At 38.5% G+C, this 27143-nt stretch overlaps 1 protein-coding gene and 1 pseudogene across 4 annotated transcripts; both read left to right on the forward strand.

The window, feature by feature from the left end:
• Positions 1 to 1360: 1360 nt before the first annotated feature.
• On the forward strand, positions 1361 to 26885 carry LOC110047197 (uncharacterized). 4 transcript variants are annotated; one of them, XM_089272652.1, is made up of 29 exons: positions 1361 to 1585; positions 1687 to 1789; positions 1914 to 1961; positions 3575 to 3623; positions 3722 to 3769; positions 4186 to 4293; positions 5127 to 5288; positions 6810 to 6889; positions 7303 to 7380; positions 8102 to 8140; positions 9154 to 9204; positions 9329 to 9399; positions 10074 to 10146; positions 10859 to 10929; positions 11448 to 11518; positions 11769 to 11870; positions 12504 to 12562; positions 13136 to 13250; positions 13363 to 13522; positions 14316 to 14411; positions 15223 to 15469; positions 16395 to 16427; positions 16687 to 16892; positions 17458 to 17579; positions 17984 to 18457; positions 19614 to 20321; positions 20913 to 21179; positions 22513 to 22571; positions 25159 to 26885. In XM_089272652.1, the coding sequence occupies exons 2-29, from the start codon at positions 1763 to 1765 to the stop codon at positions 25252 to 25254; spliced, it is 3720 nt and encodes a 1239-aa protein (XP_089128778.1). In that variant the 5' UTR covers positions 1361 to 1585; positions 1687 to 1762; the 3' UTR covers positions 25255 to 26885. The 4 variants fall into 4 exon arrangements, with proteins under 4 accessions (XP_089128778.1, XP_089128787.1, XP_089128781.1 ...); XM_089272661.1 differs by lacking the exon at positions 17984 to 18457; XM_089272655.1 differs by lacking the exon at positions 16395 to 16427.
• Positions 23464 to 25135, forward strand: LOC149118786 (uncharacterized; annotated as a pseudogene).
• Positions 26886 to 27143: the final 258 nt, after the last annotated feature.

Below are 27143 nucleotides of genomic sequence, written 5' to 3' on the forward strand. Positions count from 1 at the left end.
GCCCCCCATAGAAAATAAATAATGGTCCGTCCCTAATCAGAATGTCTCCATTGCGTAATAAATTCCGAGAATCGGAGAAAAGTTGTTTGTATTCTAAAAGCGGACCCTAAAATTAGTGAAAACAATTTGAATGTGGTTTCCTGATCTTTCCTTGTCGGCGGTCGTCTCGTTAATTTTATCTGCTAAATTTTCATTTCGATTCATGACATTGTCATGCTCGATGAAAAGGTCATTAGGAAGAGTCCAGCAAAACTGCCCAGCTGTCTTGCAGCTTCAAAACTATTTCAAGTACAAGTAAGGGGAAACAGCTCCGATAAGTAATCGTATCCCTGAAAAAAGTGCACAATTCTGACTGTTTTTATTGTTTGTTTGTTTGTTTTTTTTTTTCAGGTTCTTGCGTCACGTCGCGCGCTTATTCCAATTTTAAATTACACGCCAGATTACTCCCCTAATAATATACATGCACAAATTTCAGCATGCTGAATTGGCTGAGAGCGCGGCAATTAATCCCATAACGTGCAGAAAGTTGAAATCGAGTGTAGGAAGTTGAAATTAAATTGCATTTAAATTGAGTTGTTTTGATTGTAAATTAAAATGTTTAATTCGCCCCACAAATGCTAATTTATAGTTATTATAGTTTATATTGTACATGAAGTGGATTATTTTTCCAACTTGTGACAAACATGTGACTTGCATTTTACGATCATTCAGTCTCGATTTTCGTATTAGGCCTGATGCGTACTGTACTGTTAATCTTTCTAGTTTCTTTCCTTTCCTCCCACCTTTTGTTGGGCGAAGAGGTTTATTTTGTAGTAGTATAGGATTGTTTTCACTTGTTGGTTTTATTTGTCTTGTACGATCACAAGTTACACCTCCTTCTACCCTCGCCAATCACGTGTGTTTCACCTGTGTTTCGCCCATTTCAGTTGCCCACACGTACAACGAACAAGATGAACAATTGTATTATAGGCAGTCGTTGTAAATAGTTGATTTAATTTCTTGGTTTTACTTTGCATTGCATTGTTTTTTAATATTTTGTAAGGTTTCTGCACAATTCAGTGATATACTGCAACAGTTGAAACTCAGTAAACTATCCAGTCTATCTATTCTATATTTTAGCTATTCCTTCAAATAAACTACTCTCTGTGCCGACGGGCGGAGCCTTTTGTGTTCTTTGGTTTGTTTTATATAGATCATTTCGTTGTTGACCACTTCCCGGATTTCTTTGGAGAATGATAAAAAGTGATCAAATGAATTTTTTCTTTCTCGTTCAATATGGAATAAATAAGGGCTTTCTAACAACCCGGCCAGTAATACATTACAATTGAAAAAAGAAACAATCAGCCAGAATCCGACTGTAACAAGGTTCGACCGCGCATACAAAAGGGAAACTGGCACTAGATGCCGTGTGCCGCTGTCAAGAGGTTATATCCTCTGCAGGCGCAAATGCTGTTGTGATGACAAACTGAGAGAAACCATCGCTTATCGAATTAGGATGAAAATGTTTTCTTCACTTTGACTTGAACTTATGGGAAAGTCTTCCTGTAAAGGCTGAAATAATGAAACATGAAGATTATAATGACAGGTGAAGAAGCAGATCGTTTCCTTTGATTAAAAAAAAAACTTACTATGGAGAACTTGCTGCAACTAACGGATAAGTTCATTGGTTAATTTCTTTCACTGCAGAAAGTGAATCTAGCGAATACCGTGTAATAAGAAAGAACATAGGAATAGGTGGAGTAAACGACAGTTGATAAAATCAATGCCAATTCCAGGAGTAACGGTAGAGGTGGGTGAAACACGTTCATTTTGGCACAGTGAATTTGTGGAAGCTAACGTTCAATGTGGGGTGTGATTTCAATATTTGTCTGGATATTCTCATTGTGTTAACATTTCTACCCTGTACATTTTAGGATGTGGATGCATACTCTGATGTGTCCAATGGCTCTACAATCTCAGTGGTAGGATTTCAATTCAAATTCATTTTCGTAACAAGTTTAAAAGCTTTAAGCTTGTGTCCAAATTATCAAGCTAAAAATCTGTTTATTGATAATTAACTTTTAGAGTTTTAAATAAGGACGAAAACTTCTGTGTCTATGTTTTAATACCAGTTTTTACACCCTGGTTAAGATCATAGCCTCATCATTTTGCTCCCAAGATTGCATAGGGTCAATCCAAGCCACAGGTGAGGTTGAAAGAGTCAAATAATATGCTATGATCTTCATAGTAACAGAGGTTATTTATTCCTTTTATGAAATTGCTACGGGATAAGAATGCAAAGGAGGAGGTTTTTTGTGCACCAGGAAACTGACACATAACTTCTGATAACTCCGGGGAACTGGAAGGCAGCATGGCCTAGTCGTTAGGGTGCTGGGATTTATAATCCTGAGGTCCTGGGTTCAAATCCTTTTCCCTGCCACTAGATGAATTTGTGTTCAGTAGTCCCAAATTCAACTCCAACACATCTTGTAAATAGCTAACTGGTAAGCCTTCAAACCAGGTAGGATTTTTAAAAAGTTTTCAGTTCTTTTTACAATATTTGTTTCATCATTTATACTGTTCCCAATTAGCACAGCAATGCTAAATACCATGACACTCAAATAATAAAAGCAATTTATTTTTTGTTTTTATTTTTTACTTATGCGTGCATTGTTAAGAATAGCTGAAAGAGGCCTGCAAGAATTTCAGCTTCTTTAAAATTACACATAAACCTAGTTGTAAGCATTATTATAAATAATGGCATGTCAAACATCTGGGACAAACAAATTTGTACCCACATGATATAGGTAACATTCAAAATTTCAGCTACTCTTACTGAACAGACATTACAATGATAAATTAACATAATAATCCTACAGGTATGAGGGCATGTTGAATGAAGATGATCGTAGCAATTATTTGGCTATAAATATATAGTGTTTAACCAAATCCAACAAGGTGTAATTAATGAAATATAAAGTGTTGTGCTGCATTTTATTGTATTTACTACAACATGTACTATTAATATTATGTTTGTTTCCAGTAAAGCAGTGTTTTAGTTTCAATTCAATGAAATTTTATCCACTAAACTTTTGTGATAGTTTACACTGCATGTTGTTAGTTTTACCACTTCTTGGCCGGACTTTTAGTTTTGTCGAAGTAGACCTGAGCTTAGAATAAAGTTCACTATCTAGTCAGAGTAAAGCTAAAAGGAAGCTGCTAATTCACTATACCAGGGATTTCATGAACATTTTCACCTGGAGGGCAACTGGTTTTCACAGGCAGACAAAAGTTTTTGAACTGAACCTCTTTATGACAAAATCTTTCTTCTAGATGGGCAAAGCAGGCGGACAAAATTGTCCTGACAGCTGGTCAATTTGCCCAGTGCCCAGCCCTTAACCAAACCCCTGCTATACACATGAACACTACAGCTATAGCTTGGACAAAAGTGTACAGAGTGATACATGACAGTGTGATTAGAGACCTCCTAGTTTTATAATTCTACACTATGATCAATCTTTCTGCACCATAAATTATGGTATATAAAATAGGTTAAGATGTTACATTTGTATTTTGTTGAAATTGTTTTATTTAGGGTAGTGCAGCTTCTGGTGGAAGTGGACACATGCCAAGACCTCCGTCTGGTGAGATATTTAGTGCTACATGTTCTTTGTATTTGTGTGCAGTTTTGGGATGTTCTGTCTGGGATATTTGGTTTATTAATATTTTTATACACACTCAGGTGGTTCACGGCGGTCTAAGTCAGTGCAAGGACGACGATCTCTGACTGGTAAGGATAAACTTTATATGATAAATGATAAATACATAAAATTATGTAATAAATGCATTAACATAATTAATTTCCTGGTCTATTGCCATAAAGGAGGTACATGTAAGTTGCTTTATGGTCTACGGTGTTCAGTACTGTGATTATTATTAAATGCTCATTTAAGTACAATAGATCACAGATTTTGGATTCACAGTATGAACCTAATTTGCTATCGAAACTTTGTGCTCCTAACTCTTTACTCCTTTCCATCTAGATTAAAATTGATTTTGACCTGCAAAGAAGGCCAAATGCAGCTGATTGGCTAACAACTAATAACAAGAAACCAAGCAATGCAAAAAAACCTCTTGTTACATATTGCACAATGTGTGATGCCATGGATTGGATTATTTAATAAGTGGATTATTTATATTTGACAGCAAAGTCACCATATTCTAGCACCCAAATTAAAGGCTCTTCAAAACAACAGCCTCCCAAACCTGCTGCAAGAAATATGTGGATCACTGCAATGAGAAATGGAACTGCAAGTAAGCAATCACATTTACATGATATACATGTATACCTCTTACTGACTGAGTGTGAGGTCCCTACTCTACATGTGAGTTACAGGCCAAGTTTTCTTCCCCTTTGCTTTATGGCCCAAGTGCAAAGTGCAAGGGCCATGAATAGAATGGGGAAAAACCATTGATAGAAAATTTTTAAAAATATGGGAAGATGAAGGGGGAAGGATGGTCTGTAGCCCACATGTACCATCCCTAAATCTGCCATCATATTTAATTAAGAGGAAGGCATGAAGTTATGTCATAATACATCTTAATAACCAAGTTCAAGATCCACACTGTAAGTTACGGACCAAGCTTTTTCCTCTTCAATTTATGACCATAAATCGAAGGGAGAAAAACAAGGATCTGTAACCTATAGTACAGACCGAGAAGACATTAGGTTAGTAAGAAATTTAAAAGATATTTAATACTTACTGTGTTTCTGACAGGTTCGGGAATGATTTTTATTCGCACAGAATGGCGTCAAATTTCTTTTAATGCACCTTAAAAGCAAAAGAAGTCATTTTGAAATTGTAGTTAAGTCATTAGCACGTTTAAATAAACAAAGAAAGTTATAAAATTTTACTTGCTGTAAAAGTTAAGAACAATAATAATTATTGTTCTTAACTGGCGATAAATCATGAAACATTTTGGCAACAAAAACTCAATTTAAGTGGGCTGTACAGTCGAATATGGCCTGCTAAATTAATCACAGGGTGCGTAGTAACTGAGAGATATAATTATAGTGTCTGCTAATGGACACATGAAGAGTGATCTCTGATAAATCTCCAGCTGCATTACAAAAATTTTCTTCTTAGCCCTGAGTACAGAAAATTCCCCCATGAAGACTTGGGCAGGTACTAGAGCCTCTTATGGCAAGCAGAGTAGGAGTGGAACCAGAGCAAGGCATTTAAGTGACTTTGTTCAAGTTGAGGACTTGAAGAACAAAAATCATGTTAGGAGTGCTAGCATGTCTGCAAGTAAGTTCTATATTAAACAGAGAACTCTAGAAATACAAATCTAATATGTACTCTGTACATATGTACATTAAATTTTAGTACATAACCTAGCTCATTACAGTTCTCCTGGTCTGTAGTTCAGTGATTGGGTGATTAGGTGTGCAGAGGATCATGTATTCAACTTTTTCCAGGGACTTAGAATTTTTCATTGACCCGCACTCAGGATCAAACAGAAATACACAAGCATATTTCTTTCAAAAATGTTTCAAAGATGTTAATTCATTTGTCGCAAGCATGGGAGAACCTAAAAGTAATTTGCTCTGGATTGTTTGATATATTTCTGAGTACTGCTTGTCAATCAGTGATCATGTGAAAACAAGCCATGAAGCCCAGACCAAAAATATGTTTATGTGCCCCTATATTATGGCTGGTGTTACTACAACACAAAGTTACAGAAATATTTCTCAGTGTTAATGTGTACACAAACTGATGTTGATGACAGTAAATAGTTTTCACGGGCATGTAGTGGATTGTGTATATCTTCATCATGATTCAGTGGAAATTTTAAGCTGACAGACTGCAACCCCTTAATACCCAAAGAGTTGCAAAATCTATTAGGAGTGTGAATAAAATGTACTGACTAGATTGCTATTTCCCTAAAAAACCTAAAAAGGTGCGTATAAATGTATGCATTACCATAAACTTCCAAAAGTAATGACCCTCGCTACATGTACTTTTGGAATTAGCAGCCTTTGGGGCTCATTACTTTTCGGGGGGGAGGGGGGTGTTACTTCTGAGAGGTCATTACTTTTGGGGAGCAAAAAATGTTATATAAAGTTGGTATGACTAAGCTCTTCTTCCAGTTTAAGTCTATATTGCTGTCACATGGGCAAGCTCTTCATGTTTAGACGGTGTTGTGAGTGGTGGGTGGGAAAGCTAGGTGGATACCATAAACTGTTTTTGTTTTCTTCATGACACACTGCTATGTTAGTCTATTACAACAATATCTCAGTGCATTGGGTGAGTTTCCAATTTAAATTTGAAGAAACATTCCTCTTAATATGCTCCTTTTGGAAATGATACTAATTTAGATCAACTTTTCCAATGTTACGTTCAGACTTGACTTCATGTTATTTGATGAAAATTTTACAGGTTTTGTTTTAACACAGCACAACATTAACTGATGGAGCATAAATTGACATTACCCGGGTACACAACATTTCGTGGCATAAGCGTGCCTTAAATAAAGTTACCATGCGTAACTTTCACCTGGCTAGTCATTAATTGGAAAAATAAATATACTATTGACCTTGGGTCTCATTATTTTCAGGGAGATTAGGGGGGTTGGTTGGGGGTGGGCTTGCTACTTTCGGGAGGTCGCTACTTTCCGGATTTATTAGTGGCCACAATTTTTTGATGTTATTTTCGCGGGATTGCTACTTTTGGGAGGTCGTTACTTTCAGGAGGTCGTTGCTTTCAGAAATTTATGGTACGTCTACAGATTAATTAAAGTATTAAGTGACCATATTTTTATTTTTTGAGGTGAACCTCATTTATCTAGTGGAGGTCCTGCATACAAACCCCCAGAGGATTACTACGATGAGGTCATAGAACTAAAGAAGGTAAGTTATGATGCTGACTTGGAACACTTGTTATTTTGGGGAAGAAACAAATCATTCAGAAAGGAACTCGTTTACTTGATTTTGTGCATCTATAGACTAGATGTTAGTCTTTTTACCACTGCATTAGAAGTTTAAAAACATGTATTTGTGTTAGTGGCCTAGTTTACCATACATTGTATTATTTACAAGTACATCCACTTAATGTTACATGTAAATTTACTAGGAGATTCTGGGAGTACATAAGGACAATGTTTCATTGTTTTTATAGTATTTTTATTTTTGCATTATTGATTCATTTTCAACCTGTTTGTTTCTCTGTGAATTGTTATCCCCAAAACAAGTACATTTTTGAGGATGCTCCTGGAAGTTTTACATGAAATTTATTGTTTTCTTGTTTCTGTTCAATTCTGCAGATTATAAATGCTTTGAAAGCTGAAAACAATGTTATCAACACAAAACTCCGTAGAGTTGAAGGAGAGAATGTGCTGAAGGTATGCTAACTCATGTGTTAAAATCTGGCAATTACGTTTCTATAAATCATGTGATTGACAGAGTTAAAAAACAATATTGTCTCTCATTACACATGCAAGTTGTACTCATTTTGGCTCTCAAAAAATACCTTATATAATCCAGCCCCTGGGTGGGGAACTGTAGATTTTTGGGTAGGGTGTAACTCAGAGACCGTTACCCTGTACCAGACCATGTGGAGTTCTGTGTTTTGCAACCTCATTCCAGGCTAGATGCCAAACATCCCTACCTTATCCCAGACTTTCAGACTTTTTTCTTTCAGAATAAGAAACTCTATCACCATCACATTCAGTTGTTGAAAGTTTCCACAATTTCCATTCATACACTGTTTGGTGGACCAAGACTCTCTAATTTCTGTTCTCTATCCCAGACTAAACTGCTTTAAAACCATACCCTTCACAGCAGTGCATAGTCATATTAATTAGTTCAAAGGTCAATCCCCATGTGGTTTACTTTGGGGAGGACCTCCTAACCAACCAAATAATTTAACATGAAAAAAATCCAGATTTTCGTTATTGTTGTTCAATACAGAACTTGTAATCTCCATTGGAAGAGGGTGAATAATAAACAGCAAATTAGTGGCGCAGCAATTTTCACTGTCGTTGTGATTATTACATAGTTGCAAATGTCCTTGCATAATTGCTCTAGTTGCTGCTGCTATACTAATTCTTGTATTAAATGTAGGACAGGAAAATGGAAGACCTTTTAAATACAAGAAAGCAGGTATGCAATCCAGTACAGTAGCTAAACACTTTCTGAGCCTTTCAAATTTGTTCAGTCTACAAATCCAGAATCTGAAATAATCAGATCCTGGCTTCATGCATGGTGGCAGTAAAAAAATCTTTGCTCAAAAGATACTAATTTATACATACTACCAACTCCATAAAACAAATGGATGACAGTTTTTAAAAAGATTATGAAAGTGTCTGAACCCACAATTTGTTCTAGAGCTACTTAAGGACATTTCGTATGAAAATGTCCTACTTCATAGATTTTCTTCAAACTTCTACTGCAGACAGATAATGAATTACCTTTTTCAGAAATGAAAAAAATGGGGGTCACAGATCTGTTTTAGAGATAAAGCATGTGGAAAACTATATGTAGTCTGATTTTAAAAATTGGCACGCATAAATCAGCATGGTCTCCAGGGTTTTTAGCTTAAAATATCAAAGATGAATCAACCAAGACAAATTATCCTAGTAATATTTTGTATAAGTGAATCCATTGCTTTAATAATTCCAAATGTTGTCAACGTTTTCACAAAACTTAATCCTTCAAGAGGCATTTGAAACCTCTCCACAGATCTATAAACAAAGAGCTAAAAATAACGGAATTCGATGGTGCATTTTGCAAAATGTTCAAACTTCTAATCGATTAGTTTTCTTCATTTTTTGCTTAACTTAGAAAATTGGTAGAGAAAATGATCCATCAAAAGAAAAATAGGGGTCACCGAACGTCCAAGTCCAGGCAAAGCTATAGCAATGAACCACTGCCCTATCATTGTCCATTTTATTACTTAGTGTGTGCTTGGTGCATGATGTGATGTGTGAATTTGCATGCATAGTAAGGATGCGCAGAAAAAATTAGCGAGATCGTCCTTAGGAGCATAACTTAGTGATTGATATAATATTAAAATCATAATACAGTTTGAGGTAATAATTTATACACTTTCAAAAATATGGCAATTTTGAGTTCTGTCATATTTCTTTTTCACGATATATATATTTTTTTATCAGCCAGAAGATGTGAGAAGGACGTTAACAGACAAAAAGGGAGACACTAGTGCAGTAAGTATTAAAACAGTGGTGTTCAGACAACGTGTTCACATGTGAAACTTTCACGTAAACTCAGTTGTAACATGAAATAACTGAAAGACAGTTCAACTTATGTATACTGTATCTTTTTTGTCAGATTGTAAATAGTCTGAAACAGAAACTCCATGCAGTTGAAAGAACAGTAAAAGACAAAGAAGCAGAATTAAGGTGATAATCTAAATGATAAATATTTAGTTATTTTCTGGCTGTGTACCCTGGGGGAGGATGCTGTATTCCTTGGAATTTTTGTAAGGATGTACTGCCCAGTTGTCAAAACGCTTTAGCTATTACACTCCAAATTTGTCATTTAATTGTAGACCTGGCCTCTAATTTGTTTGTGTTACAGACCCAAAGTTTTTGTTGATTACTTTCTTTTTCAATTCTAGCAGTTGACTTCACTCTAGTCATGGTTTCTTTTCAGTCTCTTATAGGTCTGATTATTAACTTTATGTCCTATAATACCAGAAGAGATAAATAAATGTTTGTATGCGTGTACAGTCTCATAGTTAACATTCCGCCCTGTAAAAAGCAAGACTGTTCAACCAAACAGTGCATTCCATGTAAAACAGCTCAACAACAGCCTATTCCTTTTGAGGAAGAAAACATATATAGCTTGCAGTACCTTTTCCTGGCTGCCCAAACCTGAGCCTCAACCAAGCATGAGTAGCCAGGATGGTTAAATCTCTGGCCAAAGCTGTGAATAATGACCCCTCCATGCAGTCAGTGGAGTATGGACCCAGTGAAATATCACCACAGCAGCATGTGGCAGATCATGATGTAAAGATGACTCAATACAATGCAAAACTAATTTTCATGTACTGATATTTTGTCTTCTGCTGTAGTCAGCTGAAGAAGGATATCAAAATGACAAACATTGAAGAGCTGCAAATTCAGAGTGAAACATATTACCAAGAGGTAACTATAATTGGTAGATATATCTTTTTACATTTCAGGGTAGGATATTTGAGTTTTATTGTTCGTTTTGTTTTAATATGCAGTTAATTGCTGATATGCGCTCAATCCTGAATAAAAGTACAAGATTAGATTTAATATTCAACTCATTGAAATGCTTAAAAGAAACCACATAATAGAAAATAGGGTGGTTGCAGTTTGTATTTCTTTTAAAGCGGTTCCTTGTTAGAACCAGATTAGATGGACCACTTCAACGATGTCAAGCAATAACAAAAACTTTTCATATTTATCATATAAACAAAACAACACCTCTGTAGATCAATTTATCAAGTCAGTTTTGTAAATAAGCAAGGTTTGTAAGAATCTTGTTTCAGACTCATGGAAATATGGGATCCCAAACTTTCCAATTTCTTTAAAGAATTGTACATGTATGTTAGGGGGCAAGCACTTGTCCCCTGGCATTCATTTCTGTGTAAAAACTGGCAACTTTGGATCCCACATTTCCATGAGATTGCAACAGATTCTACGAGATTGTAATGCAGTTCCAATTGCTTTTTATCATTGTTTTCAAATTGCCTGAAAATCATGAAATCAGCATTTTAGATCGTAGTTTTAAAAATGTTGAAGAGAATCTGGCTGAATGACTAAATCAAGGTGTTGTTGTCATTTTTTTGAAATGATTCTGATTTATCTTGCTGTTTGTTTGTTTCTCCAGGTTCAAAGATTACAACTGGCTTTGTTGGAAATGCAGCAATCTCAAGTTCAGGATTCGTTTGGAAGGACTAGGTAATTTACCAAAAAATTTTGGAATGTTTATTTACAGTTGATAATCTGAAAGTAACACAGTATATTTCAAACAAATTGTTCATCATCAGAGAAGTATTCTCTGATCAATATGACTTTCTATATTGAACAGAACAAATGCCAAAAAAAAAATTAGATGCCCTAAATGGGATCAGGGTGTTGTGGGTTCATAATAATTTTATCCCCCTCAAGGCATACCAGAGTTTACTTCTCTGACAATGAACCAGTTGATGATCTGTTGTGCATTTCATTTGAAATTCTTGTTCCTCTGACTGCTAATTTCCTTGAAATAAAAAGCTTCTCAAATGACAATCTTACATGTGTTTCTCAGCAGGAAAAAAATTCTGAGTAGCTAGGGGGAGGGGAGGGAGGGGTATGAGTTCACTGGGCAGAAAGAGAATGGAATTTGTTACCAAACCTATCAGAATGCATATTTTCTACTGATAAGCCCTTTTACAAACTATCTTCACTGATAAATTGTTATGGTGTCTTTTCGGCAGTCCTAGGAATAACACCCTTTCAAAAGGTACAAAAGGAAAGCCGACGAGTGTTTCTCTTCAGAGACTGGCCGGTATGGTAAAACAAATTACATGCACTACTTTCTACTTTGTAGCAGGATAATTGTGGGCGAGGATATCCTTGGAATAATCCTTTACTGATGGAATTTCAGCTGCAAGTTTCAATCAAATTTCTATCATTGTAATCCTGTAATCCCTGCGAAAATACCTGCGACTTCGAATCATGTCCATCTTTAATAATCCGTTTTCCTTTTCAAACAACGTTCCTTGTTATCACGGTAATTTATTTCCTTTCTTCTCTAGAGGAAAATGACCACTTGAAAGCTGAAAATCGCAGTCTCAAGAAAGACCTCTTGACAGCCATAGAAACCGGGGCAAGTGGAAACAGGAAAGTTCCGCTTAAAGGTTCGTTTTCCTATTTTCTATTTTCTATTCATTTATTTGGTTAGGTCAGAGAATTTGATGGTGCATAACGACGATACATTCAGATCTCTCTCAACTATTTTTTTGTCTTAAACCTGTTCACAAATCACTGCCGCGAGCAAGCGTTCCCGTACAAGGGAAGAATTTCTCTCCTGCTGGTCGCGCGAAAATTGGTGCGAGAGCAAAAAATCAACGGGGATGGGGGTGGTGGGGCGTGCGGCAACTATGGAGAAAGAGCTCTAATAGGCCTTTTCCGAGTTACCTTGTGCCTCTGTTTCAAAATGAGCCTTCATGCGAAACCATTCATGTGAAAATGTGTTCGCCCTACAGGTTCGTTTTCATGCAAATCAAACTCATTTTCATATGAATGTTTTTGCACGAAGACTCGTTTTGAAACAGAGGCACAAGGTAACTCGGAATTGTCCTATTCGTACGGGAACGCTTGCTATGCAGGTTGCTTTAGTATTCTTTCACGACCTATTTCTCCAACTGCTATTGTTCGTGCAAAAAAATATATGTTAAAACATCCACCAGATGACTCCTACCACATGTTCACGGTTTTCTTTTGTTGTGTCATTATCGATTCTGATTTTTTTTTGTTTGGCGTACTTTCAGCTGACTATGCAGATATGAACCGAGGACAACTTCTGGCCAAGATTCGTGAACTAGAGGAAGTAAGTATCAAGTTAAAAAATTCAGGACGCGTTTCTTAGTCCGAATCAGCACAATTTTGTAAAAAGAAAGTTCACCATTCGAATTAAACTAGAGATAACATCCTGATTTCAACCAACGGCAAAAAAGAGGAAATATATTTTCTATCTCTATCATACAGAATAACAATACGAAAATCAGTGGGTTAAATTTTATAGAGAGTGAATTTATTCCTTTTTTTTTTTTCTCTTTATTAACTTTGGCAAGCGAGGAATATATATATAAATGTCTGGATTTATGAAACCAGTGTTAAAGAAATCGCGTCCTGAATGCTCTTCTTTCTCTCTCTCTCTTTTTCCTTTCTTGTCGTCGTTTGGAGTGATTTTGAGGCCTTTAGGAGTCGTGAAATCAAAGTGCGTATGAGTGATACGTGGATAAATCATTTAACGAACTTATGTGGCAAAAATACTTTTGAATAGACAGACGGAGAGCGAACAAACAAACAAACGATGGATAAAGCCTGTGGTTTGATTTTTCAATTTTTTGAGTTTTTCTGAGTTCGCTGCTTTTCTACTTGATACGTATCTTGATTTCAGCAAGTACAAGAGTCGGATGGAAAGGGGGCATTGGCCAGGAAGGAATCGTTTAGAGAAGATAAAGAAGACGACACGGAAGTTAGAAGAAAAAGCATCTCGAAGCTCACTTCGCAAGGTATTAATTAGAAATACTGAATAAAATTATGTTTCATATTGTGGTGGATTAGGGAACCAAAATAATCTCAGGGCTAGTCTGAAAATATGCAAGTCACTGTTGTTGTGTTTAGTTCCAGGGAGACTGGAGCTGCAGGGAACCACATCTCAGAAACTAGCTCAACTACAAGAAAGAGAAATTGAACTTTTAGAAGAAAGAGAAAAACAGCGGGAAGTTATTGAACGACTGAAAGAAGATCGTGCGCATTACAGATCAGTCTCGGATGATCTCAGGTAAAGTTTCTTTTTTCCACTCGGCTTGCGAGTAGTCTTTTCCTCCGTGTCTCAGTCTTGTCAAATAGTGAAGCTTGAGAATGGGAGCGTGATGGGTGAGAAAGGGAAAGGAAAAGAGCAAAGAGAAACTCTAACTTGGGAAGATAAACAGGAGAGGCTGTTGGTTAATAGTTGGTAGCCCATATAATCACTTATGAAGATATTTTGTAGGCTTCAGTCACTGTACGTGTAATTTAGCAAATCGGATGGGGGAGGATGGGTAGGTGCGCCCTCGTCCTTTGGGGAGTAGGGATGACGCAGTGGTGAGAGCGCGCGCCCGCTCCCACCAATGTTGCCCGGCTTCGATTTCCGCCCGGTGCCATATGTGGGTTGAGTTTGTTGTTGGTTCTCGCCTTGCTCCGAAGGTCTTTCTTCGGATTCTCCGGTTTTCCTCCCTCCACAAAAGCCAACTCTCCAAATTCCAATTGGACCAGGACAGAGAACCCGCGTGAAAACCAGCTAAGGCTGTGTGGCGAGTGTGTGGCGAGTGTGGCTTCCTGTCTAAATATTGTAATTTAGATAGCGACCGATTGTGTGAACAAAGGTGCGCGATAGAATGATCATAGTGGCAAAGAGAGGGAATTCGAATTCATTCAGGGAAATGCGTGTGATTCTTAAGGAATTGAAACATTAATTAACAAAGCAAACAGTCTTGTCGGCGATGAACTTTGAATGTGTTTACCGTTTACGTAGCCTTGGGTTAGGAAAATTTTGTCAGCGGTAGAAAGAACTATTAACTTCGCTTCTTTTTCAGGTTGCAGTTGAAGTCAACTCAAGAGGAGCTGGACAGATTGAGAGACGAAAAGGGTGCTGCTGGAGAAAGAAGGAGATCATCCGCAAGTATAACAAGGTTCAAAATGTTTTCTTTGTAATTCTCCAGAGGTCATTTCTTTTGTTTCAAGGGAAATCTTAATGATGTCATTGTTTATATGTTGCCTCAGTGGTATAAGACTGCGAAGAGAAGGCATCATGCTTGATACGAATTGACCCCAGAGATTTGAAGAAGTTGTCGAACTTAGTAATTGAGAGATATTTAGCTCTTTGGCTGTAATATTGTAGGAGATATTGACTTTCAAAACCTGCAAAATGTCTCGGTAAAAAGAGCGCCAATGAGGTCTAATGCGCCGGAACATTATTTGTGAAATTTTGAGTTTTTAAACCGGCGTCCTTCAAAAAAGTATCTTTCTTGAGATAATGAAACGTGCCACGCCCTTTCAATATCCAGAAATGAATTTTTGTCATTCAGTGAGAGCGGAGCTAATAGATGGAAATGGTTAGGAAACGTGGCAGAGTTCTTTGTTGTATGTTTTTGTTGGCTATTTTGGGGGTTGACCTGCACAAAACCTGCCAAAATAGAAAAGGTGGTTATGGGTACTCATACAACTAACCGATACGAGCATCGCGATCATGCAATTCATGCATAGTCAGTGAGCATAAAACAAAAGAAGAGCAGGGTTAAGGACCTTCCAACATAAATCTTAGCCTTTTTGTTTGCTTCTTTGATGTTTACTGGCCTTCCTAACCATTTCCCTCTATTAACTATCATAAGAGACTGCATCGCTTATGCTAGTGAGCAGATATTGAACGCTAAGACTCGCCGATAGTATTCTTCATCATTGGATAAAGACAACAGACTTAGAGTTCTTTTCTACGGCTTACAGTCCAACAAGAAAGTCCTCTCTCAAGGAAGTTCCAGTACAGGATGATCACGATGAAGATCTGGATCGAATGTTAAATGACTTCCAACAACAGCGAGCCGCCAAGGCTCTCCAGCGGCAGTGGCGAGGTTACCGAGGGAGGAAAAAGCAGCAAATAGAAGAGCAGGATAGACAAAGAGAGGAGAGAGTGGAGAGAGAGAATCAAGCTGCTTTCACGCTGCAGAAAAACTGGCGGACACACAGAGAGAGGGTAAGGGAATTAAATAAGTGGCATTCTATCTGGGTAGACAAACAGCGAAAGCTTTTCGGCAAAATAACGCCGCACTGGAATGTTAGGCCAAGTAATCTTCTTATGCCCAGTCCACACTACGTAGGATAAATTTTATAAACGCCACATCACCGGTCATTTTGGATTTGTGTTTGAGGAAAACTCGAGCAGTGAAATCACATGATAATCGTCACGCCATCGTTTTCGAAAAGCTCCGTTTTCAAAATGTTTTCCATCCTCACGAAAGCAAAGAGCCCGCGTTTTCAAATTCCTCCGGTTTGAAGGGCGTTTTGAAAAGCTCCACTTTCGTGACGGATTAGTCTGGACGGTAGGCCTAACCGTAAAATTAAAGCTGCGTGTTTAAATTCCTCCGGCTTAGAGTGGACGGGGCATTAGGTTCGTCACTAAATATCGTGTATCTAAGGCCAAGATTTTCTTCAAGAAGGTGCTAAGCAACGTAATCCTCGTGATCCATGACAACTTGAACTCGGCGGTGCTCGCGCTATTTTTCGATTGGACAATAAAAAGCGAAACATCTTCGGCTGATTCCACGAGGACTGCTAAAAAGGCCAGTACCAGTCATGTGAAGTCACTTCCAAGGAGAGTAATGTGTATTTATAATGCAAAACAATGGCCAACTACATCTGACATGATTTTATCAGTGATATATAGATGCTACTTAACTCAATTATTGTTTAAAGTTATATAAGCCTCCACAAATGATTGTGGGATTTCATGAAGTCTAATGATGCTAAGCTCATTGCTATTTCACGGTGTTTCTCCTCATTTAGTGCTGTGCAAGTAAATAAACTTAAAAATAAGTCAACTGGAAATGCTGATACTGAATTAAAGCAATGGATTCTGATAGGATATCTGGCAGAACTAGCATGTTTTCATTTCATTACAGATCAAACAGAGGGAGGAAGACGATAAAGAAAAGGTGACGTTTCTTCTTTTAGTTTTAGTGTTTTGAAGAATACGTCAGTTCGCTGGACTCCGGATCGAACGGTGCTGGTTCTAGCCTTGGTGTTTTACCCTGAAATATAAATTTTCCTCTCCCCCCCAAAAAAACATATTGGGGATATAAGACCTTAATTTCCGAGAGAAGATGACTGCTTTATTTTTTTTTTCAGCCAAATATTAAGCTTGAGAGGTGAAAACCATTTTGTAAATTCTTTTTGAAATTTTGCACGTTGTAGGCAATAGAAGAGATCCAGGCAGCTCTACGCGGTCACGCAGTCCGTAACAAGCATATTAAACGGTTGGATGAAGAACTGGAATTTACAGACCGTGATGACGCAGTGGTTACCATCCAATCAGCGATGAGAGCGCACTCGGCAAGAAAACGACACCTGGGGTGCCCTGAAGAGGTGATAAAGTCACGTGATACCAGGACTAGAGGAAGGTAAACACTTGAAGAGGCTGTAGCTGGTTAATGCGCATGTGTAACTTTGATTTTTTGAGGAAGTGAATGTCACTGATGTTAGGAACCGGACATCGGTCAAAAGTTCTCGCACAAAACAACAGCAGACTCGTGCGAACTATGTCAAATAATAACTGGGTTCAAATTTGATAATTATGTCTGCACACTATGCAACAGATTCCTTTTGTCAATCAGGGAGAAATGTATGGAAATTAATTCAGTTTATGAAATATTTTAAAGATGTTCTTCTCAAAGGAAGTTTTAAACAACTTGAGTCAGCCTCAATCAAGATGGCATGGAAACGTTAAATGCTTAAATTTACTTCGACTGTCAACTTTTAAAAATGGAATTCCCAGAACGACGAAATTAAGTTATTTGTACCAAACGTAATCTCCGTTTGGTTTCATTTCTTCTCCTCAGAAAACGTTTTGAAATTCACAGTGAAACATGTGTAAAATATGTTAATTAGGCAAAGCAATACACTGTTGTTTATTAAAAGAAACTTCACCAAAAGAGTGTGATTGAAGAAAATTCTGTTTATTTTCAGTTCTAGTCGCAACGTTCTCGACTCTGAACCTGATTCCGATGAGGGTGTGGTAACTAAACCATCCAGCAGTAAACGACATCCAGAACCTGCTGTGACAGGTTTGAGAAGATCTAGTTCGACAGGTAAGGACTCGGATAATAGTATAAAAAGTGGGAACTGGTGGTCAAACGAATTAACTGATTTAACTCGCCAATGCTTGCATTTCTGTATCCAGAAACATTATTCGAGCCAAAGCATGTTTTGTTACTTTTATATGCATCTATACCTAAGGGTGTGAATTGATCGAATTTCTCGTTGTTACGGTTATCAATGGTGTAAAACAAAAGATTCAAGAGACAATAGATTATGCCCACACCAAAATTGCTAACTAACATCAGCACCGTTTCCAGCACACCATGTAATGCGTCGAATTCAAAAGTTTTGAAACTGATTCATCTATACGCAACCGTGAAGTGTCACGCATGCTATTAGAGATGTGTCACGCAACAGTAACTGGTATTTTTGTTATGTTGTTTTGCTGTGAAAGACCCACAGGATTCTGCTGGTCACAATGCCCTAGCACCTTCAGCCAATCAAGTGGCCACAACAGAACGTGACTCGCCACTAACACGTGATTCACCGTCCAATCGACAATCACTTGCACATGAAAATGCACTTGCACCAGCTGAACTTGCACGTGATAAGACACGTGATAAGGCACTTGCACGTGATCAAGCACTCGTTACGTCAGCACTTGCACGTGGCCTGTCAGAATCTGACTCAGACGATGACGCCGTCGTGTTTGGCCGGTCAGGTAGAAGTAAAACAAAAAGTCAAAAGAACGAAAAGACGTCACAGTCCAGTGCAGATAAGTCAGTAGATAGAGGCCAAAGAACTTCAGGCGTTAGTGAAAAAGATAAGCAAAAGAACACAAAAAAATCCCGCGGAAAGAAAAAAGCTGGCAAAGAGTCCCCGAAGAAAAACGACGATGAAGGAGAGAAAAGAAATACGGACGAGGCGGGTATGTCTGTTTAGTGAAGATTGGTGCATGAACATCTCTCGCAGCTTTGCCTCACTACTGACAGTTAACATTGATCATTAACCAACTGATGGCATGCTTCACCAGCCAATACTGGTGGTACTTCCGTCTCCACAATCGATATCAATCACGATGCTGCTAACCTCGTGCTTCTCTTAATCTAACATGTTGCGTGGAATTGGCTTCCAAACAAGAATCACTTTGCTGATCTGTTAACCTAAACGAAGCTTAGTCTAATTACTCATTCTTGCACTTGTTAGTTATCAGTGTTGTTTGTGAAGCTATTTACATTTGATATATATGGGCCACACACTTCGAAATAGAAGTAGTTTCGTTTGCAATAGACTGGGTGTACAATTAACAGGTAATACGTTTTCAACTGAATGAATGATATATTCAGATTCAAATTTTGGCGGTCCTCCGAAATTTTTCTTTCAATTATTTCCAAATTTGAAAGTATAAAACCCTATTATATATATTTATAGCGCACGGATCTGTCCTAATTACTTCCTGATTTGGACTTTTATCCAAATTAAAAATCAATTTGGACTGTTAGCAAAACAGTACATAATCGTACGCGCGCGTATGGGATTTTGAGCTGACTATACAATTACGCTTGAATTTTGAAGAATATAGTAAACCAATGAAACCTTTGGGACCAGGTTGGTTAGTTTTTCATCTGGATAGTCAATGATGATGACTTACAGTCGGAGGTGTTTTTATTTTTGTAATTTTAACACTGCACATGATTGCACCGTTTTGTTTCAGTTGACCTAAGCAGCGTTGAATTTCCTACAACTAAAGTACAAAAAAGTCGAACCAGTGTATTTTCTTTATTCTTGTCTCCTGTTTGCTTAACAGTGTGTTGATGTAGTAAGGATAAAAAGTGTTTACTGAGGTCTGCTGACTGTGTATCCGTGCACAACTGATTTGTTGTCATTGGCATCCGCGACATTCAAAGACGCTTCCGCGTTGAATAAAGAATTTCTGCTATCCTGCCAAAACTGCCATTGGTGCCTAGTTCTAAGGGAGTTACGAAACTGTTTAATACTTTTGTAACAGAGCAGTGTCTGAGGAGAATGTTGTCCAGTTACGTAATTATGATTTCCCCTGGGTAACATTTGTTTTTCTCTTGAAGGCCCGCGACGGAGTTTGATTACAGCACCAAGGTTCTCAAATATCTCTGAACAGAGCGAGGAGGAAGATACTCGCGTAACGAGCCCCAAGAGATCGGGATCGCTTCAAAAGAGGTCTGCTGGGCTGGTTAACGTTTCCGCGCCGAATGAAACCGGGGAAAGACCGAAGAAGAAAACGTTCGAGATCGTGGATAGCGACGACGAAGACGACGACGACGACGATGATGCAATAGTTTCCCGGTCTAGAAGATCGCTGGACACGGGCGTGAGTCAACAGCGACCTTCTCTATCTCGGTCAAGACGAGCGCTTAGCCCTCCTTCAACCAGCCCGAGGGAAGAAAGCCGAGTGGCCGCTGTTGAAAGTAGACCTGGTTTATCACGAACGACCGGTCATCTCGTTACCAATCGAGATCTTGGAGATTCTGAGTCCAATAAGGACGAGAATCTTCAGAGGCCAGGACTGTCGCGGTCTAAGAGACCTCTGAGCGGTAAGAGATCAGGTTCAAATCGCAGTAGCGGTGGTGTTGGTGGTAGTAATAAGGAAAAAGAGAATTCCGGAACGTTGAGTTCGACAAGGACCAGTTTGACCGCGGGCTCTGAAGAAGACAGTGAAGATGATGTAATTGTGACTGGAAAAAAGAAGAGAGCTACTGGTGACGAGAAAACAGCAGCTCGCCCTAGTCTCACTCGAAAATCGCCTGCAAGCACACGTAAGAATTAAAACAGATCTATCATATTGCCACACGAATCGTTCGTCGGTAAATAAAGTGTTCTTCAGGGGCAGTTTCAGGCGAATGGAAAGAGAACACCAAACGGGAAAGTAGATAATAAATGTCAGTTGAACCGTGATGTTATTATTTTAACGATCACAAAAGAGGTTATATAGACCTTATTTATATCTGTTTAAAATACGAACGGATTGTAATTAAAAAGATTGCAGTAGACTTCTATCCAAAGAAGTTTCAGTTATGTCTCTAGCTACTTTTTCCCCAGCTAAAGTTTTCGTTCATTTTAATCCTGACGCCTGAGGTTAATCTTGAACCCAGACCTCCCACTACCAAACGATTTGTGAACGAGATTAGCCTTAGCCAATCAAAAAGCCACGCCATCGCACGTGCAAATTGATCACCACGACAATAGTTTGAATTTGTGCTATTCAGACTAACTTGAATTTGATTGGTCGTAACTCAATCAAAAAACCTTTTAGAGCAATAACGATACGCCCCGTTTCACTGAAATCCCGTGTAAACGTTAATTTTTCGCTTTCCTAACCTTTCAAAATTAAATTTAACTTTCTCTAGTCCCAGTGTCTTCTCAACGTGGATCGATAGCTAGCAGCCTGGACAACTTTTTCTCCTCCACTGTCCAGTCAAAAGAATCCAGTGGCAAGAAGTCCCCCCGGAGAACTCTGGCCCAGTTCAACGACAGTGATGATGACGTCGACGACGACGACGACGACGACGACGACGACGACGACGAAGATGAAATTGTTGTTTCTTCATTGTCGAGATCCAAGTCCAAACAAAAGGAAAAGTCTTCCACGAGAAGAACGAGCGCAGTAGATTCGGGTTAGTAGTGGAACTTCTTAGTGTATCTAGGAAACACGTGTTTCTCTTGTAAATGGCGCGATCGTGTATAGTAACTTAGACTGATGTCACTAAAACAAGAGAGTGAATTAGGGAGAACGGGCACGTTTTTCAACCCTAGCCTTCGGTTAAGGTCATTCCTCACATTTGCATTGCGCATCCTTACTGCGCATAATTAATAGCGTCATTAGCGCGCGCTCGTGCGCGCGCACATTGAAAACATGACGGATTTGCCTTGATATTGAGCTCTGTCAGTTGAAAAATGGCTCTAGCTCACCAACGAGCACGGGCACCCCAATTTTTTTTCCACTCATTGTAATCAACTAATCATAAGCTTTGCGTGAGAAAAGACTGATCTAATTTCTATTGCTGAAAATTGAATAAATAAGAAAAATGGCAGATACACGGTGGTCTTTTCTATTTGGCAGTCGGTAACCACGTCAAGAAATTTGGTTCAAATTTTTAACCAAGGATTTAGCTTTCTGTCTGAATCAAACTTAAAACGTTTATTTGTGTCCGACATAATGTATTGACTGTAGTTTAATGCGTGTTCTTATGAGTCCGGGCTCACAAAGATGTTACAATTACTGGGAATGCGTTCTTATAATAAGCATTAAATAATGCCAAAATGGGGCATTTTCAATGCCTCACTGCTCCTTAATGAGCGTGGGCACCCCCCTTTTTTATTTCAAAATTGAAGTTATCATATGATAAATATTCAGTGGACAAAGTTTGAACAAAAATCTATTGTCACATTTATTTCAGAGGAATTACCTTAAGGCATACATAACTACCTTCGGGTTCTCTCATCTCTCTCAAGTTCTTGCATTCATTTACTATTTCTTTCATACATGTGGTAAAAAACGAGCCAAGATAATGTTTTGATACGTCATAACCGTGTTTACGTGCATGGCCTCGTGCAACACCCAAGACACTCGTTGTACGATCAAAGTTTTATAAACGTCCAAACAATTTTTGCTCTATGAAAATTAGGGCCATGCTGACTGGGCTAGCCCGGCGCGACCTTTAAACGTCAGCAGATAATTTTCTCCTGACAAGAGAGAGGGTTTAGATAGGACACGGAAATATTCCCTGAGTACTCGCGAGTTTTCCACAGCAATGTTAATGAGAAGAACTACAGCAGTTTATTTATGCTAAGCTAAAAAAATGCCAACAAGTCATCTTAAATTTATAAGGTTAGTTCTTCACAGAGATTTTCGAAATATGGTGTTCTTGTCTCCTGGCTGTAGAGGTTGTTTTAACATAAATTTTGTTTTAGCTTCACTGACTTGGTTTCTTGTGTTACATGTTTCAGTCGCTGGCTTATGGGCGACGTCGGACAAGGCAAGCGACTCTAAGAGCAAACGAAAATCGGTAAGATTTCCTTAAATTATAGCTTTGTTCCTGCGTATGAAAATATTTCGTATAGTGTGATCATACGAACTACTGATACTCCTGGGTTCAAACCATTTACTGTGGTATGAAAATATTGTCGGTACCTTCTTTAAATATAGCCTTCTCAGCGTAGTTGTGGAAACCAAAATATAGTTTTGCAATCCCTAAATGCTGTGATGGAAATCAAAGTACAAGAATTCATAATGAGTCTTAAAATTTTAAGGAAAACGACCAATTTTTTAAGTTTGCAAGACATGTTTAGACAGAGCTTCTGTCATCTTCAGTTGAATGAATGATTACAAAGCAAGTTGAATAATAAGTAGGCAAAAATGCTAATTAAGACAAATAGTAACAACAGAACGTGAAAAGGTGTAAGTTAAAAGGATAATTTTAGATTTACATGGTGTAATTGCTGATTGAGGGAAGGAAACCATAGATAAAGATTGAATGTCCTGTACAAAAGTAAAAGTGTCTGTAGCACAGTGTTCAGTTGGGATGTGCGGCGCCAAAAGATTGCATAGATATTTGGCCAGGTTATAATTGTAAGTTCCAATAGAAGACACGATGGGGCGAAATGGCGGAGTTGAGTTAGGCCCAAAATCCTTGTGCATTTTGGGGAGGCCATAAATTCTTGCTGGTTGAGAGCCTTTGGGATAGATGTTTTCGTACACTTCGTTGGCAAGGTGACCATCTTTCTTCAACTTTCGGAGAAGTCGCTGCAGTCTACCTTCTCTCAGTAAAGTTGGATCTTCCTTGATGGGCCGGAATTTGGAAATGTCATTGATGATTTTAAGAATACCTTGGTTACCTTACCTATACCTTATCTACCTTATCTATGCCTATACCTTACCTATACCTTATCTGTGTTTGGTAAATTTATGGTTTCCTTCGATGTGGAAAGTCTCTTTACTAACATACCTCTTGAGGAATGTATTGACCTGGCGGTCAATTACATTTCCGAGGGCAATCCTGACCTTAAGTTAAGTAAACCTGAACTTAGAAGCCTTTTCACTGTAGCCACCGCCCAGACCCATTTCTTATTTAACGGTTCTTTCTATGACCAAACTGATGGTGTGGCCATGGGGTCTCCCCTTGCTCCCGTATTAGCCAATCTTTTTATGGGGCATCATGAAAAACTATGGTTGGAAAATTTTCAATGCTCTAAAATTTTATTTTATCGTAGGTATGTTGACGACACTTTTTGTTTATTTCACTCGGAGCACGATGCTGTTATATTTTTTGACTACATTAACTCTAGGCACCCCAACATAAGGTTTACTATGGAAAAAGAACTTAATCGCAAATTACCCTTTCTAGATGTTCTTATTGATAATAGTGACACTAATTCCTTCCTAACTAAGGTTTACCGTAAGAAAACCTTTACTGGGTTATTAACTAATTATTTTAGCTTCACCTCGTACTCATACAAAGTAGGTCTCATTAGGACTCTTGTTGACAGGGCCTACAAGATCAACAACACTTGGTTGGGGTTACACGAGGATATAACCAAGCTTACTGAAATTCTCAAAAAGAACCTTTTCCCTGCCCATTTAATTGAAAAAGTGGTTAACCGCTACATCACTGGGACCCATAGCAATCATTGTCCCCGGGGCTACCCCCTTACCACCTCGCCCACGTTTTACTTTAAGCTGCCATACATAGGCCATTTTTCTGTCATCACTCAGAAGAAGATTCGACACTTAATCAAGCGCTATTGTAATGATTTAGACATCAAATTAGTTTTTTCTTCCTTTAAGATAGGTAACCTTTTTGGTGTGAAAGACCCTATCCCCGACGGGCTTCGTTCACGTGTGGTTAAAAAGTTTACATGTGCGGGCTGTAATGCCTGTTATGTCGGCGAAACCTCCCGACATTTTTCCACACGCGTACGTGAGCACTTAGCCGTTGATAGGGCCTCTCACATCTTCAAACATCTTCAGAATTCTGAACGTTGTCGCTCATTGTGTTCAATAGACTGCTTTCATATTTTAGATCACGCCACTACCAGCTTTCAACTCAAGATAAAGGAGGCTATTCATATTCAAAAGAACTATCTTCCCTCAATCAGCAATTACACCATGTAAATCTAAAATTATCCTTTTAACTTACACCTTTTCACGTTCTGTTGTTACTATTTGTCTTAATTAGCATTTTTGCCTACTTATTATTCAACTTGCTTTGTAATCATTCATTCAACTGAAGATGACAGAAGCTCTGTCGAAACATATCTTGCAAACTTAAAAAATTGGTCGTTTTCCTTAAAATCTTTACATGTCTGCTGCTATCTAGACCTTTTGGAGTCTTAAAATGTTTTGGTTCCTAGGAGCCGTGCCTTTTTCTTTGCCCGCAACAACGGAAGTTCAGTGGATGTAGTCCATGGAAGTAAACTTCTGAACATTGCTTTATTACGATCTTTGTACTTAGGATGGACCTTAGGATGTTAGATTTGAATCGTGTAACTGGGATCTCTCGACTATTCATGTATACATGTATACACGTGTATGGACTACTCATACATTACATGTACGTTCTCATTTTACTGAAATGTTAACACTTGCTTTTTTAGAGTTTGAAGTCCTCGTCAAACAATAGATGGAGCCCAGATTTTGAGTTTGAGAAACCCTCCCGTCGGCCAGATTCACAACTTGATGAGCTGTTTTGACGATCGAAGCACCAAAAGGAGTTCTGAATATGGTAGTGACATAAAGAATGAAAGTCCAGCATGAACAATTCGGCTCTGTGATGTTGGATGGAGAGGTCACCAAAGCATAAAATTTCTGAAGCTCAGGACCCCAGTAACAAAGACAAGAACACACCGACTTCGTGGTACATGTGGTCCAAAAAAATTGATCGCGGTCTGGGGACAGGGAAAAAGGAACTTAAAGCCGTGGTCAAACGGTGCATGAAAGTCCATAATAGTTAATTCTCCCCTAACTATCATCAACTATCATACGCCTGGTCAAACGGGAAAAACTGTCATCGACTGTCGAGAAGAATTTGAACAAGCTCAAAATGAATGGTAGTTGATGATAGTCGAAGACAGTGCATGATAATTGGAGGTCAAACGAAAGCGCGTGTCCCTGGTTGGCTGATGTTTATTACAGTGAATCACGCCATCCTATATCCATTTGATAACCGTTTGACGTCCTCATGTTGTTATTATTTTTTAATCTCTTAGCCAGTCATAAACCTATGTTAACACGAGCACATCACTATGAGCCCGCAATACATACGCAGACGTGGTAAGATAAACGTCATTTGTTAGGAAAAATTCCGAGCATTGTATTTCCTTGCACCTTACGGCGTCTGCGTATACTCTGCCTATGCTCATACACATAAGCAATAGCATATACTCAATGTAAAAAAACACAATTGTAAATCTTATTTATAGTGGTCATGCACTTAGCTATACAAGAGCTAAGCTTAGCTAGTTGTTTACAGGCATGCCACTGAAACAAAGGAAACAAATGTTTCAAATAAACGTAACATAGTTAAAAATCCCAACTGGCAGGTGGCTATTTACAAAGCGTGACCGAGGATTTTGAACTCGGGACTACCGAGAAACAAATGCTGCTAGTGGCAGGGTGGAGACTTGAACCCGGGACCTTCAGATTACAACACCAGCGCCCTAAACCACTCGGCCACGCTGCCCCCAAGCAAGTGAAGACTCCGCAGCATAAGTTATAGGACATGCGCAAGTGAAGAAACAGCTCATTCTCGTCAATAAACGCGTGGCTCTGGGGACGAGAATAGATACCAGAGTTCCTCGATCGCTAAAAATTCGGGCGGAGTCCGCCGTGTTGTTTGCGATATAATATTTTCGCAGATGCACAGGTAGCCCTCGTCCGTTTAGAATATGAATAGTCAAAACCAGGCGTTACCGAAGCCTTTGATTGAGGTGATTTCTTTCGAGATATATAATAGCCTCCCTCTTTCAAATCATGATATGTTTCTGTTACATCTGACCGTCTTTCGTGGAACAAATGAAAAAAATATAATAGGTATATATTTTAACGAAATTTCCGGCGCGTAAGGAACCTGGACAAGTCTTGGACAACATTTTATACTGTTTATCTTTAGTATTTATGGAAAGGGTGGATAACGCGACCCTGTGGAGAAATCTCACTCCAGGGTATTCATGTGGATAAAACAAACTTCGCTATCCTTTAGATTTTGATTTGTCCGGACGGGGTAACATTATACAATCTTTTAACAACATATGGTTATCATATGGTAAAGCAGTTGTAGCATAATACTGATCAGAATACTGTGAATAAAAAAATGCTGAATCTTTGTATGCTTCGAACGTAATATGGTAACTGTATCCGTTCCCGGTACCCAGCTTTATACATAAAGCGGCTTCATATAACTTTCCTGGATGCCAAAAAATAAAAAAATTCTGAATGAGCGAAAGTGCATTCTTTGTTGTTCTGGTGACCTGGTGTACCGATGCCTTGTTGATCCATGTTCAAAGGTTTTGCCAAAACCGGACACACACTTACGAAACACGTCCACTGATACCTTGCTCTAAGAGTTGCTTTTTCTTTTTGC

This window comes from Orbicella faveolata, unplaced genomic scaffold, assembly GCF_042242905.1.
Source record: "Orbicella faveolata isolate gen_17 unplaced genomic scaffold, um_ofav_v1 contig_1, whole genome shotgun sequence".
NCBI lineage: Eukaryota > Metazoa > Cnidaria > Anthozoa > Scleractinia > Merulinidae > Orbicella > Orbicella faveolata.